Source organism: Geotrypetes seraphini, chromosome 12 (genome assembly GCF_902459505.1).
Source record: "Geotrypetes seraphini chromosome 12, aGeoSer1.1, whole genome shotgun sequence".
Classification (NCBI taxonomy): domain Eukaryota; kingdom Metazoa; phylum Chordata; class Amphibia; order Gymnophiona; family Dermophiidae; genus Geotrypetes; species Geotrypetes seraphini.
In genome coordinates this window covers 46,522,756-46,547,892 of record NC_047095.1, presented here as the reverse complement: position 1 = coordinate 46,547,892, position 25,137 = coordinate 46,522,756, and the positions used below count along the sequence as shown (strand labels likewise).

The window sequence follows — 25,137 nt, the reverse complement described above, 5'->3', positions numbered from 1 at the left end:
ATGACTCTGTACAGCACTGTGTACGTCTGGTAGCACTCCAGAAATAATAATTAGTAGTATTAGTAATAGTATGTTGTCCAACTTATCTATTTGTGAAATTTAAAGGGCTAGCCAGCTAAGTTTAGCGGCCAAATTAGGCCGCTATAAACTTAGCAGGCCAGCGCTTAATGTTGATTTAGCCAGCTAAGTTTATAGTGGCTAAAAATAGATTGGATATTCAATGCCAGTCATTGTAAAAGGTCCAGCATTGACTATCCAGGCTCAATGTCGACTGCAGGAGTCAGCCTGGCTAACTGTTGCTGTCTGAATATCGGACCCATAGTGCTTAAAAAGGTTTGCTGATTATGATACATTTTGTTGAAAAGACATTTAGTTAGCTCGGTCTTTGAGTAAAACTTCTCTGTTTTTCTAACGCCACAGGGAATTCCGTGTCCAGGAAGGCAAGGTGGTACTTCCATTAGGAGTCACAACCCATGGAGATGTTGTAGTGTCTCTCTACCACATGAGATCAACCATTGGTGGACGACTACAGGCAAAAGTATGACTCGTTGAACTCTTAGAAAGAAAGCTTGAGTTTACTTACAGGTGCTACCAGTTGTTGTATTATAGTAAATCTTAAGTCCCTTTGAAGTAACATATCGTACGATGGAGAACTGTTGATATATGCTTGGGTTTCACTGACTTCATTGACCATACCTGCAGGCAGCCTCACATTTATCCATAAATATCCTTTGCTTTTCGGAGGACAGTACTGTAGCTTATTGGTGCTTGCTTTGTTAAAGGGAAAACTATTTAATTTTCTTGCTTAATTTTAGATGACAAATACCCAGATATTTCAGATCCAGTTTCATACCGGATTCATATCTCTTGGAACAACAGTATTAAAGTTTACCAAGTAAGTATTTTATAATCTGTCAGAAATCAGTGTGCAGGGTACACTGATTCAGGCAAAATGATAGGTATTAAAATAAACTTAAAATGAGCTGTTCTTTAAAATAACAGCACGTTAAATAGCAAACAAAAGTCTCAGTGTAAATTAGATTATGGTAACAATTATGTGTACTCTACTGAACATTGTCCCGTAGGCTGTTTCTGGTCCAGTGAGCCTCTTCATCCAGCCTCACAACAGGGAAAGGCTCTGGCGCTTGTTCCTGTCATGATTTTATGCCATTGCTGTGAGCTTGTTAAAATTTCAGGGGAGACATTTCTTGTATGTTCATCTCATACATTGAAAGATCAGCACACAGGAAGTGCCTTCTGCAGATGTTTAACAAGTCCCTTTCACTGTTTTATTCTGACGCTGTAAACATGTTAAAACCTAGGGAAGGTGCTTCCTTCGTGATGATCCCATGATGCCTCTCTTGAGCTTGTGATGTTGGCAAAAATAGTGCCTCATTTGGCTAGCTAGCACTTTTTACTGCAGTGGTTAGATGAAGTTATTTTTTATTTATTTATTTATTTTTTTTAAAACACTGGGTGATTTAGGCCTGAATACTTGGTGCCTGGTCATTTCTAGCTATTGGCCCTGAATATCCCATATTTGGGCAGCCATTGGAAGTTTTCCAGGTACTACCAATATTCAGAGTCAGTACCCTAGGAATTATTAAAAAAGGGATGGTAAATAAAACTAGGATTGTTATAATGCATCTATTACTCAATGGTGTGACCTCACCTTGAGTATTGCATTCAGTTCTGGTCTCCTTATATCAAAAAAGATATAGCGGCACTAGAAAAGGTTCAAAGCGACCTTGATGATAAAGTGGGTGGAACTCCTCTCTTATGAGGAAAGACTAAAGAGGTTAGGGCTCTTCAGCTTGGAAAAGAGATGGCCGAGAGGAGATATGATTGAAGTCTACAAAATCCTGAGTGTTGTAGAACTGGTACAAGTGGATTGATTTTTTTTACTGCATCAAAAAGACTAGGGAATACTTAATGAAGTTAAAACCAATAGGAGGAAATTTTTTTTCACTCAGAGAATAGTTAAGCTCTGGAACGCATTGCCAAATGATGTGGTAAGAGTGGTTAATGTGGCTGGTTTAAAAAAAAAAGGTTTGGACAAATTCCTAGAAGAAAAATCCATAGTCTGCTGTTGAGACAGACATGGGAGAAGCCACTGTTTGCCCAGGATTGATGTCATGGAATGCTGCTCCTATTTGGGTTTTTGCCAGGTACTTGTGACTTGGATTGTCCTCCGTGAAGATGGGATACTGGGCTAGATGGACCATTAGGTTGACCCAGTAAGGCTATTCTTATGTTCTTATCCAGGTCAGTTAGACTTGCCATTTATGTGATCCTGAATATTGGCAGTGCTTGGATAATTGCCAGCTTAACTTAAGCTCCATTCCAAGACTAATTAGGTTAGCCCAGACTTTTTGAGTAAAACTTCTCTATTTTCTAATGCCACAGGGAATTCTGTGTCCAGGAATTATATAGTACTCTGATAGTCAGTGGGCAGACTTGATATTTAAGGGCAATATCTTGTTAGGTGCCACTGCATATCATGTTGGGACCTAGTCAGTGGGAGTTAAAAGAGCAGGCGCCACTCTTACTCAGTTAACTACCACTGAATATTGACCCCATGATCTCTTATTCTAGAACTGCACAGCCAATACTGGCCTTCTTACTGTGGTATTATTCAGTCTTATTAAGGGGGCTATTTCAAGCAGTCAAGAAACATACAAACAGAAAAAATGACCGTATGGCCCACCCAGTCTGCCCATCCATATCAACCACTAAGCTCTAATCCTTTCCTTTTTATCAGAGAACCTCTTTGTCCTATACTCTCTTGAATTCAGATACAGTGCTTGTCTCTACTGTCTTCACTGATAGGCCATTCCACACATCCACCATCTTTTCCTTAGATTATTCCTGAAACTGTTCCTGTTCATCTTCCTCCTATGCCTCTTGTTTAAGAGCTTTCTTTCAATTGAAAGAAGCCAACCTTGTGTGCATTTATTTCATAAAGGTACATAAATATCTTTTTCATATTTATTTATTCACATTTTGATATACCACAACAACTGCAGACCTAAGCATTTCACAGACTCATAAAATAAAATCAATATTCAAAAAGGATCTCCATTTGCATGATAGGCAAGAATCAGTTTACAAGAATATTCAGTCAAACCGAAATCACAGGAGAATGGGGAATACCAAAAAATAGTTCCGAGACAAAACTAAACAGAAAAAGCAAGTTCAAAGAGCCAGGATTTTAGAAGAGATTTAAATTTCTGAAGGGATCTTTCAGCATGAAATATACTGCTGCCCTGGACCCCATGGCCTGGGAACTTCTTCCCCTTTTATGGCAGTGGCAGCCTTCCCAATTCGTTGTTCTGGCCAGCATCAGGCCTTCCTCTCTGCCAGGTTCTGCCTTAGCGGAAGCAGGAAGTAGGTTGGACCAGCAGAGAGGAAGGTCTGACACTGGCTAGAACAGGGAATTGTGAAGGCTACCACTGCTAATGATGGAAGGCAAGTTTTCAGTGGTGGTGATAGAGAGAGGGGATTATCCACTGGGGGGGAGGAGAGGAGAAGAAAAGAAAAGAGGAGAAGGAAGATCAGTAAAGGAAGAGGAGAGATGACAGACCTTGGGGGAGGGAGGGAGGGAGGAAAAGGAAGGATTCAAGATGCCAGACCATTGAAGGGGGAGGGATAGGGAGAGATGGAATGAGAGGAGAGAGATGCTAAAGCATGGGAAGGAATAGGGAAGGAGACAGAGGAGAGAGAAAAATGGAGAGGCAGCTGAAATGAATCATATATTAAGGAGAGAAGGGGCACAGGCTGGATGGAAAGGGGAGAGGGCAGACAATGGATGGAAGGACAGAGAAAGAGGGCAGACAGTGGATGGAAGGGACAGAGAAAGAGAGTGGAGGCTGGATGGAAGGGACAGAGAAAGAGGGCAGAGGCCGGATAGAAGGGACAGAGAAAGAGGGTAGACAGTGGATGGAAGGGGCATAGAAAGAGAGCAGACAATAGATGGAAAGAAGAGAGGAAAGATGAGGAAAGGAGAAACCAGAGATGATAAAAGGTAGAGAGAAGATTTTTTTGTTGTTGTTGCTTTAGAATAAAGTAGTGTTGTAGCTGTATTGATAAACATTTATAAATAGAAAATGGAAATAAGGTAATTTTTTTATTGGTCTAATTTTAATACATTTTTTTACTAACTTTCAGAGACCAAAAATCCCCTTAAGTCAGGACAGGATATTGTACAGACCCGAGGAAGGAGGTTTTGGCCTCTGAAGGCTAATTTAAAAATGTGTTAGTCCAATAAAATATTTCTTATTTAAGTTTTATTTCTATTTGTTAATTTGTAAAGTGGTGATTGATTGTCAGTTTTGTCGAATTCACATCTGCTTTCTATATATTTTGCACAGTAATAGAGGACATATGTCACTGTTTCTGTAGTGTTGCATTGTATGCAGAGTCTGGCTTCTTGGCAGTTCAATTTAACTTTTGTCTACATATTCCTGTTTTTAGTTTGTGATTACTTATCCATTGGTATCTGTGTTCTGTGTGTATGAAAAAGACATGTTTTTTTGTTAGCATTGACTGTACAGGATCAATCTGTACTAATTTGGCTAGTTTAGTTTTACAATGAGTGTATTGATGTGTTTAAAATGTTGCCTTTTTCTAGGTACACACTTGTGCGACTTGTAGATTATAGGTGCAACCATTTAAGCCAGTGAAAGCCTGGTCTAAATGCCTGCACCTAAATTCTGCGTGTACTCTATAACAGTGCACAGAATTTATAGGAATATATATGGTCTGTCCAGGCTCCCTTTTCAGCTCCCTGCATTAGAATTTACACACACCGCTTAGAAAGTTGTGTGCGTAAATTCTAATTAGTGGCAATTAATACCAGTGATTGCTTGTTTAGGGCTAATTATTAGCACCAATTAGCTCATTAAACAATTATGTTGCACATGCAATTTGGTCAAATGTATGTAGCTTTAATTGTCATATATAGAATCCGGGGATTAATGTACATTTGTTTGTAATGCAGCTGTCATCAAAATGGTTTATGGTTTATTAAATGTAATATTCTGCCTTTTCCCACAATATAGCAAAGCAGATTACTTCAATATTCTTGATGTAACATGTACTTTGCCTATAAATCTTAATGTTCCTTATGAATATGTGACTAGAGAGAAAAAAAGACATTTCTATATCTGGGCTTTTTTTTTTTTTTTTTGTTCTAATTAACTATCTTTGCAAAAATTTTAGACCTGAACTGGATGCATGTGACTCTCCAGATAAATATCCACAGCTCTTTCATGTGGTACTGGAAATAGAAATAGAATCCACTGACAGACAGACAGATCTTACTCCTCCTTGGGAAAATTTTACAACAAAAGATGTCAACCCCACCATCCTTTTTTCTTCTCAGCAGGAGCACCAAGATTCTCTTCAACTGGGAGGTAGGTTGAAGTGGCTGATGTTCTTGGTCTGTTTCTCTCAAGAAGATGTGCTGCTCTGCCTGACTGTCAAGTGTTTGGCATTGTTGGACTGAATATTTTTGTGTTAACAGGAAGAGCACCCGTAGAAGCGCAGCAAGACAACATAAAGACTGTTGGACAGGGTGCATTCTTTTCGTCTCTGAATTGGCAAGGTAGATTATGACCAGTTTTGCGTTAGTGTATGATACATTTAAGTTAAAAAGTGTGTCTTTCTGTTATATTTATTGGATCAGTGATGGTGCATGACGGATAGATGTGTTTATTTTAGGTCTTACAGTTGGTGAAAATGAATAAAATATGAAGATGAATATGTAACATAACATATAGCATAACGTATAACACGTAACACATAACACAACTGCATACTGCAGCTACCTCTCAGCTCTGTGTGGTTTACAAAGTAAAAATACTGGACATTCGCCACTTGCTCAGCAGTTGACATGCATAATTTGCAATATTTAAAATCTGTATGCTCTGTATTTAAAGACACCTGGTATACTATGGTCTTTATTGCAACCTTGCTATTGTGATGCTCTAGATTCTCTGTTTTGGTGATATCTTTTAAAGACACCTTTTCGAACCATTCTCTTTTAGCGACTGTCAGCATTCATGAACAGATTATTGTCTGGGTTATTGATATCCCGGTCATGGCTCCCTATGTACCACATCTTCCTGACCACCGCTGAATTCAAGTCAGCCTCTTCCATAACTTCCTTTAGATACAGGATTTTATTTCCTACACTTAGGGGTCCTTTTACTAATGGGCGCTAATCTTTAGCGTGCTAAATCAATTAGCACATGCTAAATCGGTTAGCGCACCTTAGGACCCCCTAAGAGAAGTAGTGTATGCAACTTTGTAGATGTTGAAAAATTTTCATTAATTGAATAGACCATTGCTCTAAAAACAAGAGCATAAAAAAATTGTACAGTTTGACAACATTACAACGGCCCTTCTCATTTTAATAGAGCAAACAGATGGATGATTATATGAGCAACATCTTAATCAAAAATCATTGCACAAGTATCGGTAATTGTAAAAAAAAAAAAAAAAAAAAGTAGGGCAGAAAAAAGCCTCAGGATGGGAGGATTTAACCCTTTAATTGGCAGATGTTGAAATGGCTGTGTTATGTAACTTGATGTTGAAGGAGAGCAGCAGTGCCAAGTAACAGGCATTTGGAGATGCAAATCTCCCATAAGAGCCAAAGAAGATACATGTTGCTTCTGAGCAACAATGTCAAATATAGGGCTACAGGTAATGACCTCATGGGCCTAAAAATCCTCTCCTTTGTTTAAATGTCAACTTTAAGCCAAGAGACTCTGGGCAATGTAAAACTGTATGAGAAAGTGCAAAAAAACCTATCTAACCCTGGCTTCACCCAATGAAGACCAGTATTTTGCCAAATGCAGCTTCAAGGACAAACTGAATCAACACATGCACTGGAGTGTCATTCATATCTACACCCTACACATTTAAGGGTTATGGTGTTAGCTTTATTTCTCTTCCATCTTCTATTTTTTTTTTTTTCAATTTGATTTCAGTTTGACAACATAAACAAATGGTTCAAAAGCTGGCATTTCTGGCCATCACACTCTCACCAGGGTGAAATGTGCGCGCTTTCTAGTATTTACTAATGTGTCGCCAATTATTTAAAAAAAAAAAAAAAACTTTTATTAAATTTTGCATCACTTCCTGAAACACACTTTATTTTAAGAATGTAATGTAGAAAGGGGATTTGGAAGCTCTTTTCAGCACCTCAGAAAATAGTTTTTCATGGAAAGGGTGGTGAATGCCTGGAATGGGCTCCCAGTGGAGATGAAAAATGTATTTGAATTCAAGAAAGCTTGGGATAAATACATTGGGTTTTTAAGGGAGAGGAAGGGATAGTAGATGGCATGGACAGGCAGAATATATGGACCATGTGGTCTTTACCGCCCTACATTTTTCTCCGTTTCTGTTGCCAATACAGTATTTTTCTCACTAAAATGAATCTTATTACTTAGATCAAAAATCTGAGAAGGCTGGTTCTCATCCCACCTCCGAGGATCGCGCTGCTCTGGTGCATGAGGAAAGTGAACCTTCCGATGATGAACTCTTGTCGCTTTCAAGCCAGCACAGCAATACAAGTGGCGACAAGCTGCACGGTACGCCAAAGCCCAGCAAAAAGCAAGAGCCCCTGGCACCTCCACCTCCTGAGGACGTGGATCTCCTGGGTCTAGATGGAAGTGCTGCAAGCCGAGTTTTCTCCTCTCAACCGAGAGCTCCCCCCTCTAACTCAGATTTGTTATATGATCTCTTTGGTGGGGGTGCTCAGGGCCCACAGTCGGTTGGTGAAGATCTCTTTCATTCAGCTGCAGCCAGTTCTACTCACTCAATGCCACGGCAGTCTGCAGCATCCCCCACTCCCTCCCCATCTCCAGGCATAGGAGAAGGTATGTTTATGCTTTTCAATACATATGTTGCTATTCAGAAGTTGGTATATGGTGTTCATGTGTAGCACCAAGGAAATAACTCTGTACACACTGGGAATGGATGGGTTTATTAAAACATTGATATTTTGCAAAAGAACACTGAAGCAATTAGAAATGTTTGCTTTGAAAGATCATGGAAAATAATAACCTGTGTCCTAAAAACTGAACACAGCAAGGATTATATGACCAAGAATTAGAGCACAAGACAGCAATAATGATCTTGTGTATTCTGTTTTCAAGATTGATATCACTTCATTCTACATGGAAATTGACATTTGGGAGATTCTAGTGGCAGAAAATATAGCAAATAACATAGTGCCGATTTATTTTATTTTTTTCCCGGCAGCTGCCTTTGACCCATTTGGAAGCAGTCCTAAGCCTACACGAGATTTCCTTGGTCCCTTCACCGGTGGTTCAAACTCATCCAGTGATCCTTTTCATACCACTAGAAGCCCTTCACCTATACTGCATGCAGATCCTTTTAACATGGGTGAGAAATTGACCAACTAGATCCTGCTGGATCTGGTTAAAGATAAGTATGTATTTGCAGGCAGGGCTGACTTTTAAGAGCAATGGGTGAGTAGGGGAGTCTGCTCTGGGCCCTGGGCCTCCGTGGTAGCCCTATTGTGCTCAGCATTATAATTTGATATCAGATTGGAAGCTAAGACCCCTTATATCAATTCCTATGAGCGTCGGAGCTTTTACCGCAGCGTCCGGCAATATAAAACCCTAACGCGGCTTGATATAAGGGGGCCCTAAATGACTTATTGAAAATCACTGAAAATTTCGTGGTTTTTATACATTGCTGGACTAATTTAGGATAAATGGGTATGTGAAACCTAAAATGCGAGCAGTCTTTGCATGAAATGAAATTGATATATATATTTCAGTAGAATGCTGTAAGATCTTATTGAATGCCAAATTGTTGTTATACTTTTACTATATTGTTAAAAAAATTAAAATTTGATATATTATTGGTGATTTATAATAGGCACCTTGCTTCTCATTTTCTCAGTTTTGCATGAGAGAGAGACATCAAAGATGATATTGATTTGGTGATCAAAGGGTTTTGTGGAGTTCTCTATAAGGAATTGGTTCATATGTTTGATAGTCCATGGGGGGAGGGGAAGAGAAGTTTATCAATGTATGCTACTGTTAAGACAGGTTATTTCAGGTTATTTTACCACAAGTCATGCTATTGTAGCACAGGGGCCCATCTTATGCAATGAGACCTGGTTCTAAAATAGGTTATTTTTACCACAAATTGTGCATTCTTAAAAGTACCACACATTGATAAATTCCCCCCCCCCTTAAGAAATTATTTTATCAGTTTTCAAGATACTTTTATAAAATAGGCATAAGATAGGTAGTTGTTTGGAAATTGTACATAGAAAAAAGTAATAGAAGGGTGGGGGGAGGGAGAGGGGACAAAATTTATTTAGAACATAATGTATTAGATATAAAAATGTTATTGAATATTCATCAATTATATTCTAACATGTTGTATACTTTCTGTAAAATTTGAAAATTAAAAATATTATATTAAAGTAATAAAAGGGTGGGGGGAGGGTGAGGGGGAAAATTAAATTTAGATATATAATGTATTTATCAATTGTATTTTAATATTTTGTACACTTTATGAAAAATTTGAAAATAAAAAATAATGGAAAAAAAAAGGAAATTGTACATAGTGTTAAAGTCATCCATAGTTTCAGTAGAGCTGTTTGTCATGGGGTTGTTAAAGTAGTAAGGGACCCTTTTATTAAGTTGTGTTTGATGTTAATGCATGCCTACACAGCAAAAAATGGAGTACTGCAAGATGCCGGGTCCTCTAATAAAAAAAAATATATATATTTCTGAGATTTTAAGACTCTCTTTAGACTTGTCCTAGGTTGGTGTGTACTGTTCCATTCCCACTTTACCTTTTGTTGTTTGCTTTTTTGGTCGGGTTTTGGTGCCTAAATGCCATCAGTTGGACGCCAGTATTCACATTAGCCTTTGGCAGGAATAAATGCCCATGCTGAAGTTAGGCACAAAGGCCCTGATTCTATAAATGACGCCTAAAGTTTGGCACCTAGATTTGCACCTAACTTAACTGTGTAAAAGGCTTAATAATTTCTGATAATTGGCAGCTAAGAACTCTTAATTGACATTAATTGCAATTAATTGGATGGTAGTTGTCTTACTTTGCAGGCGCCTACCAAGGCACCTACCAGAAAGTAGACATGGTTAGGGGGTGGATAGTGGGCATGTTTTTCATGTGGGTGCCTGATGTGGACTTAGGCCTACTCATTTAGGCCAAGAAAACCCTGGCATAAATATGGTGCACCTAAAGTCAGGATGCCTGTCGACACCTAAGCTCACTTTCGACTCCACTAGGTATAATTCTATAAAGTGCGCTTAACTTTTATAAGAACATAAGCAGTGCCTCTGCTGGGTCAGGCCAGAGGTCCATCAGGTCCCAGGACCTGTGTAGTAGCCCTCTATCTATACCCTTCTATCCCCTTTTCCTTCAGAAAATTGTCCAATCCCTTCTTGAACTCCAATACCGTACTCTGTCCTATCACCCCCTCTGGAAGCGCGTTCCAGGTGTCCACCACCCGTTGGGTGAAGAAGAACTTCCTAGCATTGGTTCTGAATCTGTCCTCTCATTCTTGTAGTTGTCGAACGTTTGAAGAATCTGTCCCTCTCCACTTTCTCTACGCCCTTCGCGATCTTGTAAGTCTCTACGCTTAGCACCGCACTGCTTGGTACCTAACATTTAGGCACCATTTATAAAATGGGGGCCAAAATGCATGCCCAGCTAGTATTCTATAAAGAGTGCTTTGCGCAGAGTGCCCTTTACAGAATACTAACTTAGCATGGATCATCTCAGTGCCTATCTTTGGGCATCATTTATTGAATCTAGCCCCTAATTCATAGAATTGTCCTTGTAGAATTTGCAGTAATTGGAATTATTGTGGCTTCTATGGTTGTCCCTTTAATCTGTTGATAAAACATGCCATTAAGGGCTCCTTTTACAAAGCCGCAGTAATCGCTCCAACACCCTTAGGGATTTAATGGGCATTGGAGTGTTTGCCGCGCGGCAGCGGTTATAGTGGCTAGGTCAGCTATAAAATCTATAGGCACCCTTGGTGAGATTTTTCTACCAGACAACCATCAAAGCTGCTTCCTGTAGGATATTTGTGTATAACAATTCAATGTCAAATATAACCCAAACTAGTATTTTAGCCCGTTACATTAACAGGTGCTATAAGTCTGGTCGGCTCTCATAATCCCTTGCCGCCGCTCCCCCCTTCCCTTTCCGTGGTCCCGACTCCAAACCTTCTATGGCCTTCTATGGCCCCGAAGCAGCGTGTGTAGAGTGATGCAGACGCTGCTGGAGTCAGTAGGTTTGGAGTCAGGACCGCGGGAAGGGAAGGGGAGGGTGGGGGGCGTCAAGGTGAAGAACTTACTTTTACCAGAGCAGGGAGTCCAGCGTTGGCGGCCAGTCCTGCCGGCGAGTGTAGTTGGGTGTTGTAAGGCTGGGGACCCGCGCATGCGCACTCCTGCCATCACGGACCTTACATCTCACGGAACAGGGAAAATGGAACACGCAGGTAGGAGTGCGCATGCGCGGCTAGGGTTTTATGATATAGGATGGAAACCAAACGTCATCTAAACTATTTATTTTTACTCACTGAAGTGGAGTTTCTTTGGAGTAAGAATGTTTTGAGTTTCAATACCGAAATTGCCCCGCAGGAAATGATACAAAAAATTATTTAGTGGTCCGAGTATCAAAACATTAAATAAATAAGAAAATATCCACCAAACTAATCCAGAATGACAAAATTTATCTTGTCATTCCATTCCATTAATTAACTGGGAGTAGAAAAAGCCTCAGAAAATAGAGCTAGTATCCATGTGGGTATCAATCACAAGAAAAGTCCCTCTGCCTTTATACATAAAAACCTCCGCTAGTATATAATTTTTTATACTGGGGGAAATGAGGCAGAGGTGCTGTGATCTCTTGATTAGCTATAGTGCTTGCCTAGGAGTCTCTGGGCCTTATTTGCTCTGTCAGTTAGTTTTAGTTCTGTGCACTGGCCTGCTGTCTGCCCATGATTTAACATTACATGTGCACATTGTTTATATTGTATGTGTCTTAAGTACAGATATCTTGAGAAAAACCTAAATGCAACCAATGTAATAGAACTTCTTCCTGAAAGACATGCCTTCATTTATTAAAAAACTGTCTTTGTTTGCTTTATCAGCTACTTCTAGTACACCATCTGTTTCGATTCAGCCTACTGTGTCAGGACCCTGGGACTGGAGCAACAAACCAGGTACAGAAAGTGAGAGATCAAGATTTGAATGAGATAAACTTGTACCTGCACATCTGTCGTCTTTAAATGTTGCATTTGCATAAGTTGTTGGCACACTAATTATCACAGGAATTCATAGATCTGTAATGGGAATTATGGGGTTTATTTAAAAAAAAAAAAAAAAAAAAGACGTCCAAAGAATGGCATAAAGTGGCACTTGGACATTTTAATCGCCAATTTTCGAAAAAGACATTTTGCAGGTCATTTTCCCTCCAGTACGCCTACTATAAATCTTAAGGGGGTATGTTAGAGGTGTGTTTTGGGTGGCATTAGGGTGGCATTAGGACCTGGACATCTTGCAGGGATAATGAAACCTTTTAGAAAATGTCCAGGGTCTCATTTAGATGTTTAAAAAGCACATTAAGGGCCAAAAGGCCAAATTGACCAGATGACCACTGGATACATGAAGGTATGGCCCCCCCCATACTCCCCCAGTGGTCACTGGCCCCTTCCCACCCCCCAAAGATGTGAAAGAAATGGTACATACCAGCCTCTGACAGCTGTAGATATAATTTATTTAAAAATGTCTCATATACCACAAATCTAGAAATCTACTTTACTGTCATATGGGTGACACCTGCAGCCATAAGGGCTATTGGGGTGGCAGACAGGTGGGCATAGTAGGTTTTGGGGAGTTTTAGAGGGCTCATCAAATACTCTAAGGGGGTTATGGTGATGTATACCTGGAACCTTTTATGTGAAATTCATAGCAGTGCCCCTTAAGGTGCCCCACTGCTCTGTTGGCATGTCAGTGTGGTCAGTCCATTAAAACGCTGGCCCCTCCCATGGGCATGTTGTGGATGTTTTGCATTAGGATGTCTTGATTTTCGAAAATGGGCAAAAAAGATAGACATCCTAAGGGCCAGAATGTCTAGATAGATCATTTTCGAAAAAGTAGATGTCCTGTCGAAAATGCCTCTCCATGTCTAATCAAGAGCAAGATTTCCTGCCACAAACTCGGTAGCTTTTCAATTTCAAGTTTCAAGTTTAATAATAATTTGATTAATCGCTTAATCTAAATTCTAAGCGATGTACATAATAAAATTACAAAATAAGGGGAATAATACAATAAATAACACAACTAAGACTAACGAGACTATTGACAAATTTAACAAAACTAGGAACATATGGGAGGAGATGGATAAGAGTTACAATTTGTTTAAAAGTTAAAGAAACAAATAAGGGAGATACATAAGGAGAGGGAAGATAAAAAATTACTTCAATAAAATTGTAGAGAAAAAAAATAAAATTAGTTTGAAGATTAAATGACTAATTTAACAAAGGCATCTTTAAAGAGAAAGCTCTTTAGTTTACCTTTGAATTTTTCTATATTGGGTTCTTCCCTTAAGTGGCTAGGGAGAGAATTCCAAGTTTGGGGGGCCGTAACTGAAAAGATCAACTGTCGTCTAGTATTTCTAACTCTAGATACGAAGGCTGATGACTAAGCATTTGTAATACTGGACCTCTGATGCACAAACGACAACTGATACAAAATAAAGCAATAAGACTACTATTCAAACTGAACAAATATGACTGCACTGGCTACCTATTAATGCTCGCAATTGCATCGCCTTCAAACTATCATGTATAATGTTCCACATCCTATATGCGAACTTTTTCATCAAGTCCTGGTTAATATCAGCCAGAAAAAAACATTTCAATTGATCCTTCCCTCTCCCAAAGGTGTAAAATATAAGCATATATTTAACTCATCTACCTTGGCAACAAGACCTGAAACCATCTTCCAATAATTATCAAGACAAAACCTAACTACCCAGATTTCAAAAGAAACTGAAGACTTTCATTTTTGAGAACATATACTCCATCAATACTTAACAAGTTTGCTCTTCCACAGCAAACCTACACAGCATTTCACCCTTCCAGAAACCACAAGAACTCCCTCCTCAAACTCTACATAATATAATTGTACCAATCTACTTGTATCTAACTCAACTGTATTGGACTTCAAACTGCTGTAGTGAAATTCTAATGAAAACTCAATGTTTCACTCTATTTCTCATAACCACCTCATAGTATACTGCTTACTTTATATTTCATTGTTGTAACTCCTAAACATTATGTAAACTTCTTGATCTGTAAGTCACCTTGAACCTAGATAGGCATAGAGCAACCCAGAAATTGAAGACTAGATTAGATTACACTTCTCCCTCCATATTCGTGGTTTCAGAAATCGCGGTTTTGATTATTCACAGTTTTTAGCTTGCTGGCTCCTCCCCCCAAATTACGTCAGCTTGCATAGAGAACTCGCTGATTCCCAGCACTTTCTTCACCATGTTTTGCCTCTTCTTCAGGAACAGGCCAAGTCTCCCACCATGTTATTCGAGGTTTCACCATATTCATGATGGTTTTTAATAGAAAACAGCGAATAACATATGAAAAAGTTACTTGCGGTTTTTCTGTATTTGCGGTTCTGTTAATCCCCTATCACAGCGAATACGGAGGGAGAAGTGTAGATGATGAACCCAGTGCTTGATAATATTTATCATAATTTGGATACGGATAGCAATATTTCTGAAGAAAAAAAGTTTGCCTTAATCAACATAGAATATCCAATTGCTGCTTATCTGGACAACTAACCCCTAGTGGTAATACTAAGAGACTATCGCTAGGGATCAGGGTAGCCATTTTGAAAACTGGAGTCTTACAGGGTAGAAGCAGAGGGGTACTGCTTCTCTGTGCATCTAGACTACTAGGGAACCCTCAGGTGAGTCCGGGGGTATTTGAGGTAGGCTAAGGTAAAGTGTTGGAATGGATACTTGTTGGAGAGAAAAGAAAGGGGATTGCCTGGGGGGGGGAGTTGCTATGCTTGGGGGGGGGCCTACCTCACAGATATTTTAAACCAGTGTATTGCAAACTGTGTGCACAGCAGATTCCAGGTGTGCCATGAGACACTGGCAAGGAGGAGAGGCGCCAGCTGACTGCTTCCAGGATGTGCCTCTCGCGGTCAGCTGGCTCCGGCATCTTACCTCCTTTCCCCACACCTCCCCTCCTCCTGGATCACCCACTGGCAAACTGACAGGTTCAAGGTCGCGGCCAGAGGGCCTCCAGGCATGCGCGTCCGTCGACACGATGACATCATGCATGTGCTGACATCATTGCATCAACGTCCACACACTTCTTGATGCGGTGCTGAAAAGTTTGAGGGACACTGTTTTAAACAAATCATTACAGTCTGGAGAAGTTCCACTTAATTGGAAACTTGTGGTCATCAAACCCGTTTTAAATAATAAAGGAAAAGACCTAGAGGATCTCTCCAACTACAGGTCAGTAGCTAACCAGCCTTGGATAGCGAAACCTATAGACAAAGTGGCCTGCTAACATATATCAGACTTCATAGAAAACTCATCAAAGCTAGACCAGGCTCAATCAGAGTTCAGAATACACCTGAGTATAGAGACAGTATTAGTTAGCAGTACAGGATTCCATCCTTATATACCAGGCTAAAGGAGAAGATGTTTTATTAGGGCTTTTAGACCTTCCTAAGGGCTATATCAGGGGCCAATGAGGACCAAAAGGTGTGATTCCAAAATGTTACCAATTTGGTTGAAAGTAACTCTCTGTACAGTTACAGCCTTCAATTGGATGTCATGGGCTTTTAGTGCTTTTATGCTTTTGACTTTCATGTTGTGAATTCATTCTGAATACAGACTTTTCTCAACTAGTCTATTTTTTTCATCATACCCACATTTCTACCCCTACCTACATTAAGTAGCTAGCATACTTGGTAAATGAGTCTCTAAGTTTTGTAAAATATGTTTAGTATTTTATATTGTACATGGAATTGCCAGAGAAGTGGTTAGCATAGCAGGGTTTAAAAAAAAGTTTAGCCACATTTCTAAAAAAAAAGTCCATAATAGAGAGTTGCATGGGGACAGAAATTTCACCCATCTCAATGGAATCTAACCACTCATACCCACTAAAATCTATTCCATTCCCACCTATCCCCACAATTTTTTTTTTTTTTTATCGGCATCTTCACCTCCATTTTATTAATCTTCCAGTACAACACTAAGCAAGATGATATTCACCAGGTTGGTGGCAGGTGAGGTAATGCCACAATCCAACTCACCACTTCTTGAGGGGGAGAGGGAGCCAGGAGAGAACTGGCAACTCCTGTCATCCCCAAGAGAAAATCAAAATTAAAGCATGGATGAAGGTAAGAAAGGAAATAGGAGAGATCTTTACATGTGGAGGGAGGGAGCCATGGTGGGGAGGGAGGGGGAGATTAGGTTTGCTCAGGTGTCTTGCCAGCCCCTCTCTTATTTGTCTCTCCAGAAGGGCAGAGGTGATACTAAAGTGGATTAATAAAAACAAAACCAAAACGAACAAATGCTTTATAATCTGAAAGTGCAGGTTATTCTCCTCCTTCCCCATCCATACCAACAGAAGTCAATGCAACAGGCCATGGAAGAAAGCACTGAACAATCTGTTTCTTCTGTGGCCCTGAAGCAGTGGCGTCTGCCACAAAATGATCGTCGGCCTGTTGCTTTGTTCAGAGTGACTACTTAGAATTAGTTTTCAGTTGTTTTTGGCTATTTTTTTCACAAGTTTTTTCACCTCGCTGTCTTTACATTAGCAAAAGTTTTTTTTGCCTGTGATGTGTGGGTAGTAGAGTGTGGGTTCACCTCTCCAGTTATCTGAGGCTTTTTTTTTCTTTTGCTTGTGAGACTGCTTTGGTGCACAGCTGTTTTGGTGTAATATTAATGGAGTGATTTTTCTGTTTTGTGGTTACAAAATTGCTCTCTATCTGTAGCAACAAACGTTAATAACAACCATCATTAAAAATGAATGTGAAATTAGAGAATCATTCACTCGAGAACACTTATGTGCATCTTACATAAATCTATCTTTGACAGCCCCACATGGTCAGGAAGTCAAATTATCCCTCCTACCATTCTAATCTTGCCAGATCTTTGTTGAGATCTTTTAACTTGTCATATAGAAATGGAGGAGTGGCCTATGGTTAAAGCTGCTGCTTCAATACCCTGAGGTTGAGGGCTGAATCCCAGTACTGGTCCTTGTGACCCTGGGCAAGCCACTTAACTCTCCATTCCCCAGGTACCATAGTTAGATTGTGAGCCTTTTGGGATAGATAAGGAAAATACTTAGAGTACCTGATAGAAAAAAAACTGTACACCACCCTGAACTTCTCCAAGATAGGGTGGTCTATCAAATGCCAATAAACATATTTGTCATATCTATCAAATGGCCATGTCTTCTTTAAATCCCACTGTAGTCCTGCACTGAACTTATTTTGTGCCCATCGTAAGATTTCATTCATTGCGTGACTGCAATAATAACAGATGTAGAACTTGCCCATTTAAACATCCAGGTGCCGAAGCTGCCTGCTTGCTTACTTTTAAACTGAAGATGCAGGACAACTGCAAGGACCCATGGAAGGTACTCTGGTAAGTTCCCTTGCCTATATCTGCAAGCACTGGTTATACCTAGGGAATGACACAGAAAAAGATTTGTCCCTGTCTCCATCCTGTCCCCGTGAGCTCCGTCCCTGCATGTCCATGTCCCCGCTCCATCCCCAGCATCCTTTCAGGCCTCAAACAGGCATGATTTTATATATTTCTCTTTTTATTAAAGTATAAAAGAGACCAACATTTTTTTACAACTTTACAACTAAGAAGCACCCAGCCTATACCAGCACAACCTGTACTTTAACTATTCTGATTTTTTTTTTTTAAGTTAAAGAGGAGACATTCCTTAAATAAAAAAAGAAGCTCTGCACAGGTTTTTTTTTTTTTTAAAAGGCCTCCTTTAATTAAAAAAAGGCCAGCTTTCCTCCTTCAGCTTGCCTGCTTCTCCTCCTTTTCCGAACTCAATGTATCTGCTCTTTTTCACCGGCAGCCAACTGGCCTGCATCCAGTCTTTGGGGCAGGGGGGAGGAATAGCAGACAAGTTGATTTGGGGGAGAAGTGGGCAAGCAGAACAGGGCACAAAAGCCCTAGTTTTTTTTTTAATTTAAAGAGGAAACATTTCTGAAAGAAAAAAGAAGCTATGTAGAAGTAAAAAAAGGCTTCTTTTAATTTAAACCCCCCCTCCCAAACTAGGGTCTCTTTTCTTTCCTCATTCAGCTTGCCTGCTTCTCCCCCTCCTCCCAACCCAAAGTGGCTGCTCTTCTATATCAACAGCACAGCTTTTCCACCTTCTATAATGCCCGCTACAACCCCCCCTTCTTTTTCCCTGCCAACATCAGCTGAGCTGGCAGTGGAGCTGCAATCAACTGAGTAGGTAGGGGAGAAGAGAAGAGCTAGCTCTGTTCCTGCTCAGCTGATTGCCGGCAGGGGAGAAGAGGGTTTTTTTTTTTCTTTTTAAAAAGGAGTCTTTCTGTGAGAACTCTAGATGAAGACCACAACCTGTGTCTCTGCTCACCTCTGCCTCTGCCCTGCTCCTAATTGCAAACACATCCAAAACCACTAAAAAGAGGTTATGTACTTACCCTGATAAGCTCTTTTCCAGTAGATTGGTGAGACATACTAGACAGCTGGGTTATTTCCCCATAGCCGCATGCTGCTGTAGAAGGAATCCACTCTGGAATTTTCTCTCTGCCTCTATTGTACTTCACTGGGCTCTCTGGTTCCACCTACAGTTAGTACCCAAGCATGTAGAGCCATCCAATACATGAAGTAGAAGCCCCTGTAGTAACAGGCTTAAACAAATCATTCGGCTCAAAAAGTAACTAAACAGTACCGATAACCGCCAACATAGGCTTCAGTAAAGCTCAGAAACTACTCCCCAATAGATTGAAACATCTATACAAATTCTTCCCAGCCCCCAAGATTGAAAACTGTAAGCAGCCACAGGAAGAACAGAGCGGGAGTCTAGAATGTCTCGCCTATCTACTGGAAAAAAGCTTACCAGGGTAAGTACATCATCTCTTTTTCCAGTGCAATAGTTGAGACATTCTAGACAGCTGGGATGTACAAAAGCAGTCCCTCAAAAAGCTAGGGCAGACATGCTGTACTGACCCTTATGACTGAGGACCCAAAAGGAGGAGGAGTCCTGTCTTACCGCCACATCCACTCTGTAGAATTTGGCAAACGTGTGGAGAAGACCATGTTGCTGTTCTGCAAATCTCAGGGGCGTCAGATCTAGCTTTGGCCCACGAAGTAGCCACACTCCTGGTAGAATGCGCCTTGATGGAAACAGGGGACTGTTTCCCAGCAAGAATGGAAGCTGACGCAATGGCCTGATGGATCCATCTTGAAATTGTGGCTTTGGAAGCGGGAGCACCCCTCTTAACTGAATGAGTCAGCACAAACAAATGGTCAGAGAGACGGAATTTGTTAGTGACCTCCAAATAACGCAGAACTCTGCGCATGTCCAGTTTCTTCAACAGGCGATACTGTGACTTGGAGCCTACCAACTGAAAGGCAGGCAAATATACTTCCTGATTAACATGGAAAGCCGATACTACCTTTGGCAGGAAGGAAGGAACCATCCAAAGGGAAACCCCTGCCTCCAAAATACAAAGGATCCCTGCAAGACCAAGCCTGCAGTTCCGACACACGACGTATCGAAGTAATGGCAACCAGTAAAAAGGTCTTTAGCATCAAATCCAAAAAGGAAGCATCCCAAAGGGGCTCAAAAGGAGTCTTGATAAGGCTAGACAACACCAAATTAAGGTCCCAGAAAGGGAAAGGGTGCTTAATCAGCAATCTGACATGAAGAGCCCCCTTAAAAAATCTATTGACACCAGGATGAGATGCCAAGGAGGACCAACGCTCCTGGGATCTAAAACAGGAGAGCAGAACAAACACTCCTGCAGGCATGTGTGCAGAAGGAAATAACTGTAGGTGGAGCTAGAGAATCCAGTGAAGTACAACAGAGGCAGAGAAAAATCCAGAGCGGATTCCTTCTGCAGTGGCACGTAGCTATGGGGAAATAACCCTGCTGTCTAAAATGCCTCACCTATTGCAATGGAAATGGTGCTCATTGCCAGGGTTTTTGAATGTGTGTGGCAGCGGTAATTGGGTCTTCTTCTCTGATATCAGCACTGGAGGTGGAGGTGGAGGGAGGACGACCAATAGGGCGGCCCTCTTCTTTGTGATGCTGCACTGGGAGGAGGAGGTGGAAAGAGAACAAGGGCCAATCAGATAGCCGCCTTCTTTTGATGTTTCACTCTGAGGGGGAGGAGTCGAGGGGAAGCAGAGGAGGACAAGGCCAATGCCAGCGGAGGTAGGAAAGCTTGCTCGGGACGGGACTCAGTCATGGTAAATGGTGGGGTTTTTTTCACCATGGGAAGAAAGCTTTTAGCCAATCCCACAGGGTGGTAAAAAGCTTTGCTCCTGCACCCTCAGTAATTGCCACCAATTTTTCCCATTCCTGCAGTTTTACTGTGGGAACCAGTCCCCGTGTCATTCTCTGTGTTCATCATCTTAACAGGTATAACTAATCTCTCCCCCTCCCCCTTACCAGAAATGGCTGCTGACCTATTAAATAGCATTTCAATACCTAACCACGAATATTCAGCGAGAGATAACTGCTGAATATCATGACACTGGAAGATTAACTGGCTATATTGAGATAACTGGCAATATTCAGTGCTGACTGGCTAGGTTTAATGGGCAAATAAGGCTACATAATAGCAGGCCTATCTTTGCCCACTATTAACTAACCAGTGCTGAATATTTGCTTGGTCGATTAAGATAGCGCCAGCCAACCCCCCCCCCCCCCAGATATTCAATGCCAGTCACCAGAAATGGTCTGGCATTAAATATTTGAGGTCAGTGCCAACCACAGCACTTATGTACGCTGCCTCCCACTGGCTGAATATTTGCCCCAATGTTAATAGGAAGCTGATGGTTCAAATTTTGAATACTTATTGTCATAGTCTGTGGCTGTAAGTTACACTTGTGTTGCATATAGCCAAGTTTTAGATGTAGTTATTTCTTTACTGACATCTTTTTACTTACATTTGGTTTTTAGACACAATCCCTGTTCCTGGTGAGATGGGAGGGGTGCCACATCATGGTCCCTGGAAGGTGTGGACGCTAGAGCGCTCAGTTCCTGCCAGAGGCCCAAACAGGTACTGCATGCTAGAGTGCAGCTCTAGTTACTACACTACACTATGTCCATGTGTTTGCAGACTTGTGGCATGGTCCAGCTGATTGTCAGTGTGCCATCTGTGAGCATAGCAGTAGTTGGAACTGAGATTGGTAGGAAATAAGTGGCATTTGATTCAAGCTTTAATACTTGCTAAAGACTTGGATTTTGTGGTTTTAACTGAGACTTGGATTTTGGATATTGATGGACCCAAGATAACTTTACTATGTCCCCCAGGATGTAATATAATAACAGAATTGGGGAAAAGAAAGGAGAAATGGCTTGTGGGTTTTTTTAAAAGGGTTGTTGGTGGCAGAAGAATTTTGAGCTACCTCAAGGAGTGGCCTGGCAGTTAGAGCTGTTGCCTTAGCACCTTGAAGTTGTGGGTTCAAGCCCAGTGCTGCTCCTTGTGACCCTGAACCTTCCATTGTCCCAGGCATAGAAGCCAGCTCTATGAGTGCTTGAGCACCCCTAATATTGAACAAACTCCTTGACTGTGTCCAGAGAGAGGTCATTTTAGTTGAGTATAGCTGCCCCACCCCAATAATTTAGAAAAGCTGGTGCCTATGGGCCTAGGTACTATTGTATATACTCGAATATAAGCCGATCCGAGGTAATATTTTTCGCCTAAAAAGGAGGAAAAAAGGTTGAATTGAATATAAATTTGGATAGGGGAGGAGGGGTGTTAGTTTAGTCCCTGCCCGACTCTGCACCCAGCCCCTCCTCCCTCCCTATCCTACCAGGCCCTGCACCCAGCCCCCTTCCCTCCCTGCCCTCCTCCCTCCCTGCCCTGCCAGGCTCTGTACCCTGTTCCCCCTCCCTTCCTGCCTTGCCAGGCTCTGAATCCTGTCCCCCCTCTCTCCCTGCCCTGTCCCCGCTCCCTTCCTCCCTCCCTCCCAATGCCTGGCAGGCCTCCTCTGAGCCTGCCGTTTGACCTGGTGGTCTAACGGTGGGCTAGGACAGGCAAACTCGCGGCAGCCAATTAGCTAGAAGCTTTACTTGGAGCAGGAAGAGTGCTTCTGCTCCAGTTCACTGCTGGATCACCAGGGAATTGAAAGTACGTGGGGGAGGTGGGAAAGAGATAAATGTCATAGTCAGCCAAGTCAGGAGGCGGGAGAGATCCCTCCTGTCATGGCCCACCATTGGACCACCAGGTCTTATAGCAGGCACGGCGGAGGCCTGGAATTGGTCTGGGAGGGGGCGGGTGGGTTCTGACTTGAATATAAGCTTAGACCCCTATTTTGGGGCCATTTTTTTTTGGCTCAGAAATCTTGGCTTATATTCGAGTATATACAGTAGATTATGAGCTTTTCCAGGACACATAGGGAAAAATACTTAAAGTAAATGATTAGATTGTGATCCACTCAGTTGGCTTTGTAAATGGTAAGTATTTCAAGTTTATTTGTGTTTGTTACTTACTAAGATATGAGACTGAAATTGAAATTAGGTTGTAGGTCTTATATTGTCCTCCTAGAACAATGAATGCAACTTGGACTGAACTGATAGAAGTTCTGTTGGTCTTGAAAGTAAAATATAACAAGCTAACTCTATTAGGTGATTTTAATGTAGATCAGTGGCGTAATAAGGCGTGTGTGTGCAGACTGCCCTAGGTACTGTATTGGCAGGGACAACAGCACCTCTCATCGTATTTTGTTGTATATTTGATCAAATAGAGGTAAAATACAATAGTGCATCATCCCTTCCCCATCTTTCATGCATGCAACTCCCCCCACCCACGCTTCCACTCAGTTTTGTTTCCCTCACCTGACTTTAGTTACAGAGGAAACCATGATATCCCTGCTTCCCCACCATGACTTGGCTTTCTTCAAACTTGAGCTATGTGGTACCAGAAGTTCAGGTTGGTCTCACAGTTTCAAGGATTAGAGGAGCTGCATTTGTGATTGGGAGTTGGGGGGGTGAGGCTCAGGGAATGGGAAGGACAGCACCATGATGCCTTTAAGGTGTGGCATGAGAGTACTGGGCCACAGCTGTGTGACCCGATGCCCTCCAGGGCTGCTGGAATAATACTGCTTGTGAGATGGCTTGCAAGCAGAATTATTCATTTACCATGAAAATCAGCGACCTGCAGGTTTCTGACTCTCATAGTAAATCAAGGTGTGGTAAAAGCACACCTTGACAACATCCCTCCTATAGAGAATTAAAATATAAATGGATTTTCTCCTCATTGTTCTACACATCAAGCACCCCATATATGGATCTCCCCTTCGGTAAATCTGACTATTGTTACTTGAGTTTTTGTAGAAATTGAAGAAATTATTCATTAAATTTCTGAAGATTTAGACTAATACACTATCTTCTTTTTTTTTTTGTGACATCTCAGTTATTGACTGATTCTCTTTTGTGTTATCTTCATTGAATCATGTAATTTGGAAAATACGGAATACAATACAATACAGAACATGAGTCAATGGCACTTAAGATTGTATTGTTGTATCATGTTGCTGCAGGATCAGTCTAGCAATAAGAGCTGCAAAATCTCACAGATCTTATCATGAGGCTGGTCCCACAGCAGCATGGGATGGTCTTAATGTGTCCCTGGAAGGGGAGACTGCAATTGCGCTTCCTCCCAGTGGGACTGAGGGAGATGACCTGCAAAAGTGGGAGTCTCTTTCTGAATTTGAGAGACATGGCAGGTATGAAACAGGGATGTGCCTATGATAAGGGAACTGCTCCAAACCTATGGGGAATGAGGAGTCAAACTGAGAGAGAAGTAAAACTTGCCAGTGAAAGGATGTCTTACCTACAAAGGAAAGAGAAAAGGAGAGCTGTGACAGGATTGGGTGAGCCAAACCTGCATTGAATGGGAGCTGACTAGGGAGGGGTACATTGGATTCTGCTATGGAGTGGAGAAAAACAGAAAGCTGGGTCAAGGGGAACTGAGGAAAAAAGCAAACCGAGGGAATTTAGGATGTGGAGCAGGCAAAGAAGTATTAAACTTTCTACCCCAAAACATACCAAAAAAAAAAAAAAAATTATCAAACTATGTTTGTGCAGGAGAAGAATAAAAAAAATGCAGTGGTAGCAAGGAGAAAGGAAAAGAGAGAGAAGGAGGAGAATGACATTAGAGGAGTATGAAAAAATGGGGGAAGAGGAGCAAAAGTATGGTGTGGACCAGCTGGAGGGAGTGAGAAAGAAGAAAAGACTGACAGGACCATGAGTAACTCCCTAATTTGATTTTTTTATATGGAATTTAAAAAGGTTTAATAAATCATGGGCTCGTTTTAATAAACGGTGCTAGAGGTTTTTAGCCCAGGCTGGTGAGATAAATGCTCTGATGCTCATAGAATTTCTATAAGCGTCGGAACATTTACCTCAATGGCCCACGCTAAAAACCTCTAGTGCCATTTAGTGCCAAGGGTATATTCTTATTTATCTTTATTACCTTTTTTTTTTTTTTTTTTAGAAATCTATAAATTCTTCCCCTTGGAACTGATTAACTTGGAAACTCCGGGGAAGGTATAAGAAAAGTTAGGAAGGAAGGGGTTGATGTTAAATTGCATATGGAACTTCACTTGCTCATCTGCCCTAAGTGGAAGAAACTCAACTGGATAGAACTGCTGTGCCAAGCTGCCCTTTATCTGCCATCTTAACATAACATAACATCGTACTTATAAACCGCATAACCGTAAGTTCAATGTGGTGAACAAAAGATTAAAAATAACATAACCTAAGGATGATTTAAATTAGTTTGCTAAATATTTTGAAAAAAAGATGAGTTTTCAATTGAGTTCTAAAGTGCTTGTAAGAACAAG

General features: G+C 41.1%; 1 protein-coding gene across 4 annotated transcripts in view; it reads left to right on the top strand.

The window, feature by feature from the left end:
* DNAJC6 (DnaJ heat shock protein family (Hsp40) member C6) overlaps positions 1 to 25,137 on the top strand; it is a 119,267-nt gene that overhangs the window by 63,275 nt on the left and 30,855 nt on the right. For 3 of the 4 annotated variants that reach the window (XM_033916791.1, XM_033916794.1, XM_033916793.1), the window contains 7 exons: positions 421 to 538; positions 816 to 895; positions 5,221 to 5,414; positions 5,525 to 5,605; positions 7,455 to 7,883; positions 8,269 to 8,412; positions 12,176 to 12,247. In XM_033916791.1, coding sequence (XP_033772682.1) covers positions 421 to 538; positions 816 to 895; positions 5,221 to 5,414; positions 5,525 to 5,605; positions 7,455 to 7,883; positions 8,269 to 8,412; positions 12,176 to 12,247 — 1,118 coding nt within the window. The remainder of the gene's footprint in view (positions 1 to 420; positions 539 to 815; positions 896 to 5,220; positions 5,415 to 5,524; positions 5,606 to 7,454; positions 7,884 to 8,268; positions 8,413 to 12,175; positions 12,248 to 25,137) is intronic. The other variant, XM_033916792.1, reaches the window with a different exon arrangement.